The 11,396-nt window shown below is 65.0% G+C and overlaps 2 protein-coding genes across 3 annotated transcripts; one reads left to right on the forward strand and one right to left on the reverse strand.

The window, feature by feature from the left end:
* Window positions 1–304: 304 nt before the first annotated feature.
* Window positions 305–5,114, reverse strand: FBXO2 (F-box protein 2). Its single transcript, XM_062190438.1, has 6 exons — window positions 5,041–5,114; window positions 1,853–2,242; window positions 1,492–1,621; window positions 1,316–1,411; window positions 778–916; window positions 305–674 (listed from the first exon to the last, which is right to left on the reverse strand). Exons 1-6 carry the CDS (start codon window positions 5,060–5,062, stop codon window positions 540–542), a joined length of 912 nt encoding a protein of 303 aa, XP_062046422.1. The 5' UTR covers window positions 5,063–5,114; the 3' UTR covers window positions 305–539.
* A 100-nt stretch (window positions 5,115–5,214) lies between these two features.
* Window positions 5,215–11,388, forward strand: LOC133759428 (F-box only protein 44). Of its 2 annotated transcripts, none has more exons than XM_062190440.1 (6): window positions 5,215–5,265; window positions 6,566–6,858; window positions 8,052–8,178; window positions 8,305–8,400; window positions 8,497–8,632; window positions 10,400–11,388. In XM_062190440.1, exons 2-6 carry the CDS (start codon window positions 6,594–6,596, stop codon window positions 10,541–10,543), a joined length of 768 nt encoding a protein of 255 aa, XP_062046424.1. In that variant the 5' UTR covers window positions 5,215–5,265; window positions 6,566–6,593; the 3' UTR covers window positions 10,544–11,388. The 2 variants fall into 2 exon arrangements, with proteins under 2 accessions (XP_062046424.1, XP_062046423.1); XM_062190439.1 differs by lacking the exon at window positions 5,215–5,265 and adding an exon at window positions 5,766–5,827.
* Window positions 11,389–11,396: the final 8 nt, after the last annotated feature.

Below are 11,396 nucleotides of genomic sequence, written 5' to 3' on the forward strand. Positions count from 1 at the left end.
GGGAGAGGGGCCTGGGGGGCAGCCCCGCCCCCACACCCTGTTCTGGCCTCTGGGCGGCTTGGGTGTTCTGCAGGCGCCAGACCCAGCTGGTTCCTCCTTGGCCTCACAATCCAGTCTTTGTCCGGCACTGCTGGCCAGGCCCGGCTGGCTCCACACCGGCCCCGCGGCCCCTGGAAACCGGAGCAGCTGGAGCCTCCCCAAGTATTTTTCCAACCCCGAGCGCGGGGGGGGGGTGCTCAGGAGACTGCGAAGGCTATGGGGGGGGGCATTCATTCATCCGTCCACTCACTCGGTCCTTCCTGGGACAAACCGTATTTATTGGGCGCCCACTGGGCGGCAGGCTCCGTGCTAGCGAAGGGATTGAGCAGGGAGCCCAGGCCCAGCCCTCACCCGCCTCCTACCGTGGAGGCGGCCACCTGCAGGCCGAAAAGACCCCCGCGCGCGTCCCGGGCTGGGCGTGGAGCTAGGGCGAGGAGGAGGGGGAGCGGGGGCGGGGCGCGGAGGGCAGGGATGCTACTAAGGGGAGGCAGGGGGGTCCCTCAGGGCTCCACCCACACGCCGCTGTTGGTCACCCGGGCCCCGAACCAGCCCTTCCAGTAGACCGAGTCCTGGCCCCCGTGCTCGAAGCGGACGAAGCGCACCCCGGGCCCGTAGTCGGTGAAGGTGTGCGAGATCTGCGGACCGGGTGGAAGGAGAAGCGCTCAGGGCGCCCCGCGCCGCGCCGCGCCCCCGCCGCCCGAGCCCGGGCCCGCCCAGCGCCGCCCACTCGGGGCTCACCTCGATCCAGCCCGCGTCGTCGCTGTCTGGGGCCACCGCCACCTGCCCGCTGTTGAACTCGGCCAGCACGTCCTCGTGCTCGGACAGCAGCGTCACCGTGAGTTCGTACAGGCAGCCCGCGTCCCTGCGGCCCGAGTACCTGCCCCAGCGGGAGCCAGCTCAGCCCTGCGGGGCCTGCTACCGGCGCCCCATTTCCCAGACGTGGAGACGTGGAGACCGAGGCCAGCGAGGCTGACCCAATGTCCGCGGGCCCCGGGGTTGGCCAGACCCAAGGTCGAAGGCGGATCCAACCCAGAGACACGTTTTATTTGGAGCGCAGACGGATTTAAACGTTTAGAACGTGCATAAATGCACACACACATACACACGTATGCACGTAACGCACGCACGCGCACACACGCCAACATACACACCCCGGGGGAGGTGGCTGTCCAGCTTCTGGAAGCTCAGAAACCGCCAGGCGCTGCAGGCCCGGGGCGCACGTGGCCACCGCCCCCACACGCGCCTCACCCTGCCCGCCCCGGCCCACGCCTCTCACCAGTCCTTCACCACGATGGCCGGCTGGGTCGTGTCCAGAAGCTCCTCCCAGTAGCCCTCCGCCTGCAGGTCAACGACCTGCGCTTTGCGACACCACCTGGGAGAGCCGGAGTCAGCACGCGGCGGATGCCCCCAGCCCCACGCGCGCGCGCGCACGCCCGCCCCCCTGGTCCTTACTCGAAGGAGGAGGCGAAGTACTTCCGGACGCTCTCATCGTGGGTGAATTCCGCCCCGCTGTCCCCGGGCAGGTCCTCCACCCTCCAGCCGTCCCCGCCGTGCTCCACGTCGCACCAGCCCTCCAAGTCCTCTGCGGGGAACAGACGGCCCCGCGTCGGCCCCCGCAGCCCCGCCACTGTGGCAGGGGGTGTTGGGACGGTGGGCACGACCCGGCCGGCCCTGGCTCCCTGAGGGTGGGAGCCCATGGGCAGAGCGCCCACCCCCACCCCGGGAAGCAGGTGCTCGGGGAGAGGCTGCGCCCGGCGCCCCGGTGCCCGCCTCCCCCCGGGTCTGGGGGCCCCAGGCAGCGCCCGCCGCTCACCCTCGCCGCACGGGTTGCGCAGCAGGTTGCGCCGTCGCTTGCTCAGGAAGTAGAACTGCTGCCAGTGGTCGCGCTCGTCGCCGGCGCCGCCCCCGGCCACCAGCCCCTCCTGCTGACACTTGAGCAGCCACAGCGGAGCGCCGTCCACCAGCTCCCGCCAGCGCTGGCACACCAGGCGGCAGGCCTGCACCAGCTCGGCGGCCGGCAGCGCGGCCAGCACCCGCAGCAGCAGCGGCTCGGGCAGCTCGGCCAGGTACGCCGCCGCCTCCGCGTCCTCCTGCTCCTGCTCCTCCTCCTCCTCCTCGGGCCGCTCCTCGTCGGCGCCCGCCTCTGCGCCCGCCTCCTCCGGCTGCTCCTCCGGGCTTGCCTCTTCCGGCTGGCCCATGCTCTCTGCGGGTGGGGGAGGGGGAGGCTGTGACTCCCGCACTGGTCCCCTGCCCGCGGCCACAACCGCATGAGACCAGGAGCTGAAGAGCGTGGCAGAGACTGTCTCCCTGCAGGGCCCATCCGTCCCCTACCTGAGCAGGTGCCATCATCAGTGACAGCAGTGTGCAGCGCTGCCCCAAGCCTTCAGCACGAAGCCTCCTATCCCCGGGGTATTCCGAGCAGACCCCTGCTCCCCTCACCTTGGGCACTGAACACAGCCACTGGGCCATCCTGCAGCCCTGGCACTCCTGCCTCCTGGCTTTCGCCCTGGGATGGGACAGTTGGACAAAAGCACCTTCAGGAGCCCACGCTCACTGGGCACCGGGCAAATGTCACGTCTTGCTCTAAGCATTTCAACTTTCTTTCCTCTTTAAATCCTCCCGCTGTGTCTTCGAGGTTGCTTCTATAGCTGTCCCCATTTCAGTGATGAGGAGACTGAGGCGTGGAGTGGGGAAACAGCCCAGGGTCACCGGCCAATAGGTGGCGGGAGCCTGGATTTGAACCCAGTCTGGCCCCAGAGACACCGTCAACCCCCACAGGCTCAGCAAAGCACGTGCTGATTTGGAGACAGATGAAAAGGCTGGGGCTTGTAGAAAAAGCGACCTGGAGGGGCCGGCGCTGTGGCGCAGTGGGTAAGGCTGCCACCTGCAGTGCCAGCATCCCATATGGGCACCAGTTCGAGTCCCGGCTGCTCCATTTCTGATCCAGTTCTCTGCTATGGCCTGGGAAAGCAGTAGAAGATGGCCCAAGTGCTTGGGCCCCTGCACCCGCGTGGGAGACCCGGAAGAAGCTCCTGGCTCCTGGCTTCGGATCGGCACAGCTCCAGCCATCGCAGCCAATTGGGGAGTGGACCAGCGGGTAGAAGACTCTCTCTCTCTCTCTCTCTCTCTCTCTCTCTCTCTCTCTCTCTTTCTGCTTCTCCTTCTCTCTGTGTGTATCTCTAACTTTCAAATAAAATAAACGAATCTTTAAAAAAGAAAAAAGTGACCTGGAGACCACGCTATTAGTATTCAGGGCTGGGGACAGAGGATCCGAGGCCCGGGGGAAGGGAGAACAGGATCCAGAGACCCAGCTGTGCCCAGCCAGCCGCTGCTGCGCGAGCCGTGTGTGTACTAACAGGGAGATGCACCGGACGCGGAGGAAAGCAGTTTCTCCCCCTCCCGTTGTCCCACCTCTGGCCCGCAGCGGCCCCATCTACCAGACACCGTGATCACTGCCCAGCCCTTCACCCAGGGCTCGGGTTCGGACTCCATGCAGAGGGGCAGGGGCTGCCTGGACAGATGTCACCGCACAGGCTGGACGCCCCCTGGGTCCCCTCCAGCCTGGCCTGGCCATGGAGACCTGGAGTAAGCAGATAGCAGTGGTCCAGCATCCTGGAAGAGGTGAGCCAGTGAGGACATGGGGCCGCTGAGTGACAGGAGGCCATGGCTCTCAGACCCAGGATGGGGCACTCCCGGGGGCTGGGTGCTGCTGGGAAAAGACCAGGCCCTGGGGCAGGGGACTGGTGGCAGGGCCTGGACTCGAGGCTGGGAGTTGCAGGAGGGCACCTGCTGACCCTTAATCAGGGATGCACCCCCCCCATGTGCCCCCACACAGGGAGAGCCCAGCACACACGCAAGTCCTTGCCAGCCTCCCGGAACACAACGCTCTCCTGCCTTCGCACCAGGTTTTGACCACAGGTTTATGATGCGGAGGGGGGAGAAGGGGTCTACCCTGCCCTTTTGGCAAAGATAAGCTGGGGCCCAGAGACTCCAGGTCCAGTGGGAGGCAGAGAGGAAGACGCCTGTCCATCCTGCCACCCACAGCTCCCTGGGGAGCTGGGCCCAGCGTCCTCACCTCTCCACTCCCCCCTGGCCCTGCCCTGGCCCTCGCAGACACCTGATGCTCAGGGGAAAGGTGCACCTTGCCCAGTCCCCTCTCCTGGCCCCTGGGCCTGGCGCTCCGGGCCTGGATCCGATTACGGCCCCCCACCCCCTCTCTCTTGCACACAACTCCCCACATTGTCACCACTGGAAAGTTATCTGGCACTGGAAGCTACCTCCAAGGCCACCTGGCCTGGGCCCTGGGGACAAGCAGGAGCCACGGTTGGGACCCTGTAAGGGCTATGGCGAGAGGGCCACGGCCTGGGAAGGGGGTGGGGGCTTGGCCACCGGAGTGGTTTTCAGTCTGTCTGTCTCACACCGAGCCCCAGCCATGCCCACCCTCTGGGCCTGGTGAGCAACCTACAGGCAGGCCTCTCTCCTGTCCTGACTCCGGCGCCCAGCAGGGGGTGGAGGGATGGGAAGGGGGTCTTTGGTGCCAGAGAAGATGACTGGGCAGTCCCAGAGGGCCCTGAGCACCGGCCACCGGCCCAGAGCTGCCTCCGAATCCGCCCTCGGTGCTGGCCTGCTGGGCATCCTCCCGCGAGGCCTCCCGCACCCAGGTGAAAGGTGGCCCCCTCCCCGGAGGAGGGCTGGGATGGTGGATCGGGGGCCTCAGGCAGCTCACACCCCGAGCTGGAAGGGCACACTGGCAGCCCCCAGCCCGACAGACCCTCCGAGGCTGCGGGGCGGGGGTGGGGGAGCGCCTCTCTCTGCCTGCGGCCCCCAACGCCTCGCGCCAGACCAAGAGGCCGGAGCTCCCTTGAGACCGATTCCAGGGCGCTCCTTGCGGGAAAGTTGGCGGCACCGCGGGGACCCTCGCTTTCCGAGGAGCCCCTCGCGCACGCTCCCGCCTGCCCACTGCCCCTGACGGGCCGGAGCGAGGGGGCCCCAGGCGGCTACCTGGGTCACCGTCTCCGTCCATCGCTGCGGAGGGCGGTCGCGAGTCCCGCGGCGGCGAGTCGGGCGCTGCGCGAGTCCGGGGAGCTCCCAGCGGCCGCGCCTCTTAAAGGCCCCCGCCCCGCCCCGCCCCGCCTCTGGCCCCGCGCCCCGCCGCCCCGCAGTCCCCGCGGTCGCCCCGAGGCCTGGGGCTACGGAGTCCTCCGCGGACCCGGGAGGCCGAGAAAGGTCAGGAGTCGGTGTGCTGTTTAATGGGGGGAGGGGAGATTTGGGGCGCTGGGAGAAGAGGCGAGGGGGGCAGGGAGAGTCTGGGTCATGCGGAGGGTGCGGGGCGCGGGCCTCCAGCGGAGTTTGCAGGGGTAGGAGGCGCCTTCCGGTACCCACCCCAGGTAATTTTCCTACGCCGCGGTGGGGGTGCGTCCAGGCTCTGCCAGGAGCGGAGCACAGCGGCGGGCGGGGCTCGCGGCGGGAGCGGGGCGGGCGGGGGCGGAGAAGGGGCGGGGGCGGAGAAGGGGCGGGGCCTTGCGGCGGGGCGGAGCTGGCGGCGGAGTGAGGCAGGCGGCGGGGGCGGGGTTGGCGGTGGGGAAGGGGCGGGGCCTCTCGGCGGGGCGGAGCTGGCGGCGGAGTGAGGCTCGCGGCGGGGCGGGGCTCGCGGCGGGGGCGGGGTTGGCGGCGGAGAGTGGCAGGCGGTGGGGGCGGGTCCGGGCCCGCATCCACAGGCTACGAGGCCCAGGCGGTCAGTCTGTTCCGCCGCTGCCCAGCGAGATTGCGCAGCGGCCGCTGAGCGCAGGTGACCTGGCCGGAGGTGGCACGGGGCGCGCCGGGGCGGGGTCGCGGCCCTGCGGGGGCCTGGCGGGACAAGAAGGGAGGTTTGGCGCAGAGCAAACCCGGGCCGCGGGGCTGGTAGCGGCTGCGCTGCGGGGCTTCGCGAGGCGGCGCGGGCGGGGACCAGGGGGTTGGGGTCGCCCTCGACGCGCGGGGGTCCGAGCCCCGACCGTGAGGGGCATTTTAAAGTCACAGGGTGGGAATGAGCGGCCGCAGGCGTCCGGAGGTGAGGAAACAAAAAGGGCCGGCCTCCCCCGTCGCCCACCCTCTGGCCAGGCCTAGCGACACGGAAACCTGTGCTTTGTGGCCTCTGAACCTTTGGAGTCCGTGGAGGACAGTGATCATTATCCCCCCACTGTCCCTCTCCGAGCTTTTTGAGGATGGGGGAGACGATGACGAAACCTGCGGTGTTATCCCCCTCTAAAGGCGGCTGGCCCTGGAATCCGGGAGGACCCAGCCTCCTTGCCCGGCTGCCCGTGGGTGGGACCGTGGACAGCTCCTTTGGCTCCCTGGGCCTCCTTAGCGGCCATGGGGAGGCGCGGTGAGGACACCAGGTTCAGCTTTCACTGAGCACCTGTGGAGCCTGGGCTCCCTGGAGCACCCCCGGCCCCTCCTGGAGCAGTCAGGGGCAGAGTGGGGATGGGGGCTCCCACCCCCACCTGGTCCTGGGGAGAGGCCCGGTCTGAAGCCAGCTTTTCGACAGCCCCAGGGGGCCGTCCTGACGCCCGGCCATGGCGGCGGTCAGCATCAACGCGCTGCCCGAGACCCTCCTGCTGGAGCTGTTCACGCACGTGCCCGCCCGCCAGCTCCTGCTGCACTGCCGCCCGGTCTGCAGCCTCTGGCGGGACCTCATCGACCTGGCCACCCTCTGGAAGCGCAAGTGCCTGCGCGAGGGCTTCGTCACCGAGGCCTGGGACCAGCCCGTGGCCGACTGGAAGATCTTCTACTTCCTGCGCAGCCTCCACAGGAACCTGCTGCACAACCCCTGCGCTGAAGGTGGGGTGCGGGGGGACGGGGGTGGCACGCTCTAGCAGGCGCTGGTACCGTGACACCAGCTCGCCTCACCGAGCGAGCGAGCGCTTCCCATCCACTGGTCCATTCCCCTGCGGCTGCAACAGCCAATTCTGGGCTGAGCTGGGGCCAGGAGCCCAGGACCCACAAACTCGCACTTGGGATACAAGGGCCCAAGGAGCTGAGCCATCTTCTGCTGTCTTCCCAGGAGCATTAGCAGGGAGCTGGGTCGGAAGCAGAGCAGCCAGGGCTCAAAGCAGCCCTCTGATATGGGACGCTCCAAGCAGGGGCGTGACCCAGGGGCCAGCACACCAGCCCCTCCCAGTAATATTTAGAATCGGGTTCAGTTCCTGCAGCCATTGTTTAGCTGGGCAGACAGAAGCCCCGGGTGGTGTTTCTTAGGTCTCCCCAGTGGACTCTCTTAGGAGCGAGGCAGCTGGCCAGTTGGGACTCACGGTGCTCCAGACACAGGACTGGGAACACAGAGCCACGCTTTGGTAGCCTCGTTCCCGGACCCCTGGGACCGCCCCAGAGGTGGACGGGGGTTTTGGTTGTGGTAGAACGAGGGACCCGGTCACCTGGAGCCCCTCTTCCCTTGGTGCTTTGCCAGCTGTCAGATGGACACTCGGATGGGAAGGGAGTGTTGTTCTCCATGACGTGGTCAAGCTCCGGAGCACGGCGATGTCCAGAACTTTCTGACTTGACTCCCCCCCCCACCCCACAGGGGTTCTGGTCCAGTGTTTGGCAAACCACGGTCCAGAAGGCAAATCTACCCAGGGAGACAAAAATGTTCTTTACATTTTAAAGTGTTATTTTTTTAAAAATAACAAAACCACGATACAAACAGTGCACAGCCCATCAAGCCCAAAATATTTTAGCCTAGAGAGTTTCCCGGCCACCGCTCCTGACAGCTTACAGAAAGCCACAGCCAGGAGCAGTGGGGCTGGGAGCAGACTACAGAGGGGTCTGGGGTCACAGCGCCCTGAGTCTCGGAGTTCCCGTGGAAATCACTTGCCTGTGCCAGGGACGGGGACACCGCTGTGAGGTGGCACAGTTGATGTGTGGCACGCACCCCTCCAGCTGTTGAGACCAGGGCTGGGAACGGGAGGGAAGGGGCGTTTGGGAGAAGGTGGCCACAGGGGGGCTTCTCTCTGGTGTGAACTCCGCCTTCCCGCCAGAGGGGTTTGAGTTCTGGAGCCTGGACGTGAATGGAGGTGATGAGTGGAAGGTGGAGGACCTGTCCAAAGACCAGAGGAAGGAGTTCCCCAATGACCAGGTCAAGAAATACTTCGTGACTTCTTATTAGTAAGATCCGGGGGCCTGGGGGGGGGGGGCCCGAGTCACTTCACCCTGGGGTCGCCTGCCCCAGGGATGGGCTGTCCTGGCCCTCCAGGACCCCAGTGGTAAGCCCCAGCCCCCCCCCCCTCCCAGCACCTGTCTCAAGTCCCAGGTGGTGGACCTCAAAGCTGAAGGGTATTGGGAGGAGCTGATGGACACCACACGGCCGGACATCGAGGTCAAGGACTGGTGAGTGCCTGGAGCAGGGCTTGGGGAGGGGGCCTGCTCCTCAGGCGCCCTGCCCCCCAACTCCAAGGCCCTAATGGGCCCTCCCTCTTCCTGTAGGTTCGCAGCCAGGCCTGACTGTGGGTCCAAGTACCAGCTGTGCGTTCAGCTCCTGTCGTCCGCACATGCCCCTCTGGGGACCTTCCAGCCGGATCCCGTGACGATCCAGCAGAAGAGCGATGCCAAGTGGAGGGAGGTGTGTGGGCCTGGGGCTGGGGGCTGGGGGCTGGGGGCTGGGGGAGGCGGACCACCCAAGGCTGAGGCTGCAGGCAGGCAGGCCTGGGCTCAGAGCCAAGCCTTGGCCTCCACTGCTCTGCACTTGACTTGCCTTATCTGTAAAATGGGCACAACAGTGCTTCTGTCTCAGTGCTCTCAAAGAGGTCAATGAAATGATACTGGAAAAACCAGGTCCAGAAACTGCCCACCAGGTCAACTGTCAGTTAGTAACCTCGTTTATTACTTACTGTTGCCTGGGTTTCACTTAGCGTTTTCTTTTTCTTTTTAAGGACTTATTTATTTATTTATGTGAAAGAGTTACACAGAGAGAGAAAGAGAGAGAGAGAGAGAGGTCTTCCATCCAGTGGTTCAATCCCCAGTTGGCCCCCAAGGCGCCGGCCCCTTTTTTTCTTAAGATGTGTTTATTTGAGAGGTAGAGTTACAGACAGAGAGACGGAGAGGCAGAAAGGTCTTCCATCTGCTGGTCCACTCCCCAAAAGGTCACAACGGCCAGAGCTGGGCGGATCTGAATCCAGGAGCCAGGAGCTTCTTCCAGGTCTCCCACGTGGATACAGGAACCCAAGCACGTGGGCCAACTTCCACTGCTTTTCCAGGCCATAGCAGAGAGCTGGATTGGAAGTGGAGCAGCCAGATCTTGAACCAGCGTCCATATGGGATGCCGCACTGTAGGCAGCAGCTTTACCTGCTATTCCACAGTGTGGCCCCCAAATGTTTTCTGAAAAGGCCAGATAGAGGGCTGGTGCTGTGACGCAGTAGGCAACGCCATGGCCTGCAACCCCAGCATCCCATATAGGCACCAGTTTGAGTCCCGGCTGTTCCACTTGTTATCCAGCTCCCTGCTAATGCACCTGGGAAACCAGTGGAAGACGGCCCAAGTGTTTGGATCCCTGCACCAAACACCAAACTCCAAGTGTTTGGGTTCCTCCAAGTGTTTGGAGATTTGGAGGAAGTGCCCAGCTCCTGGCTTCAGCCTGGCCTAGCCCTGGCCGGTGCAGCCATCTGGGGAGTGAACCTGCAGATAGAAGATATCTCTGTGTGTGTGTCTGTGTGTCTCCCTCTCTCTAACTCTGCCTTTCAAATAAAAAAATAATTTTTTAAACAAAAAGCCACATTCAAATATTTTAGGCTTTGCAGGTCAAACTCTGTCACAAGCAGCTCTCCAACTCTACTGTTGCACAAAAACATTTTTAGACAATGGGTGAACAAATAGATGTGGCTGTGTTCCAATAAAACTTTATTTACACAGCTCTGGACAGTATGTAGACAAATGGCTGTGGCTGTGTGCCAGTAAAACTTTATCCACAAAAACAAGCAGAGGGCCCCTGATGGAGACCAGCGATGTGCACCGGAACTCTCTGCGGTACCGTACGTGGTCTCTGCTCTGTCCGGTACCGGTGCCAGCAGCCCCAGGTGCCCACTGGACGCCCCGTAAGTGCCAGGCCCCAGCACTGCAGGTGCAGGGCCTTCTCCAGGAGCACATAGAACCTTTCAGTCGATAACCCAGTGGTGCGCACAGGGGCCAGGTCTTGCTCCTTTTTACATGAGACGGGAGCGCAGAGACGGAGAGCAGTCTGGCCAGACTCAGAGCTAGGACGAGTCCATCCTGCGGCCTCCTGGCCGAGCCTAAAGAACTCATCCCCTCCCCGCTCTCCTGTTCCCGAAGACAGGTTCACCCTCGGGGTCAGCCCCCTGACCTCTCCCCTCCCTCCGCCCGCCCCGCCCCCAGGTCTCCCACACGTTCTCCAACTACCCGCCCGGCGTCCGCTACATCTGGTTTCAGCACGGCGGCGTGGACACTCACTACTGGGCCGGCTGGTACGGCCCGAGGGTCACCAACAGCAGCATCACCATCGGGCCCCCGCTGCCCTGACCGCCCGCGCGCACCCATCCACCGACCCCTGACTGGTAAATTGTTGGGCTCAGGGCGGGGAGGCGGAAGTGGGCCGTCCCTGCCCCCTCCGTGTGTGCCCCCAGTTGCCTTCCGTCTGGGCAGTCCCCATGAGCTGTGGAGCCAGCCCTCCCCCATGGCCCCACTGGGATGGTGGCAGGAGCTCGCGTGGGTCCCTCAAGGAGATGGGGCGAGCAGTTCAGGGGGTGCAGGGCGTTCTCCCAGGCTCCCCTGCGAGTGGGTCTCCAAGCCTGGTGCCAACCTAGAGAGCTGTGTGTCTACCGGCCCCGCCACAGAGTGGGGACTGGTAAGATGTGTGGCAAGCGTGCACGTGCTGGGTGGCCACCCTGGGGTCTGCCGCCCCTCCACTCTGTCTCTGCCTGTCCCCTGAGAGAGGCCCAGGTTGGGCCGGGCTGGGGCGTCCTCCCTGTCAGCCAAGCCCCGGAAGCCACGTGGCTCTCAGGGCCGACGCTCCCACAAGCCCCAGGGAATCCTGCACAGGTGACCCGGGCAGGTGGGGGACAGGATCGGGCCCCGACTTGGGGAGCTTGGATGAGTGTGCGCCCCGGATGAGTGTTGAAGGGGGTTCTCAGGGACCACCGAGTACCACCCACCTCCAAGTACCCCCTCCCCATGCCCTTGGAACTGCTGCTCACAGGATCCCACCCCACCCCCCACCCCCGCCTGTGCTGCAAGGACAGTGTTCTGACCTCGCCCTCTGCTTGAAGCCAAATAAAAGGAGTTCCCAGGCCGACCTGTGCCGTGTGTCTTGTGGGTGGAAAGATGGAGCCCGCAGGCGGCCTGCCTGGAGGAGGTGCCCGGGGTGGCTTCTGTC

Source organism: Lepus europaeus, chromosome 5 (assembly GCF_033115175.1).
Source record: "Lepus europaeus isolate LE1 chromosome 5, mLepTim1.pri, whole genome shotgun sequence".
NCBI classification, from domain to species: domain Eukaryota; kingdom Metazoa; phylum Chordata; class Mammalia; order Lagomorpha; family Leporidae; genus Lepus; species Lepus europaeus.

What these genes read in the sequence shown, in the direction of transcription:
- FBXO2 (XM_062190438.1), bottom strand. Translation starts at nt 5,062, where the DNA reads ATGGACGGAGACGGTGACCCAG. An exon ending in GGACGGAGACGGTGACCCAG is followed by an intron (nt 2,243 to 5,040) that starts GTAGCCGCCTGG and finishes CCCCACCCGCAG; the next exon opens with AGAGCATGGGCCAGCCGGAA. An exon ending in TACTTCGCCTCCTCCTTCGA is followed by an intron (nt 1,412 to 1,491) that starts GTAAGGACCAGG and finishes CGGCTCTCCCAG; the next exon opens with GTGGTGTCGCAAAGCGCAGG.
- LOC133759428 (XM_062190440.1), top strand. Translation starts at nt 6,594, where the DNA reads ATGGCGGCGGTCAGCATCAACGCGCTGCCCGAGACCCTCCTGCTGGAG. An exon ending in GCACAACCCCTGCGCTGAAG is followed by an intron (nt 6,859 to 8,051) that starts GTGGGGTGCGGG and finishes CCTTCCCGCCAG; the next exon opens with AGGGGTTTGAGTTCTGGAGC. An exon ending in GCGATGCCAAGTGGAGGGAG is followed by an intron (nt 8,633 to 10,399) that starts GTGTGTGGGCCT and finishes CCCCGCCCCCAG; the next exon opens with GTCTCCCACACGTTCTCCAA.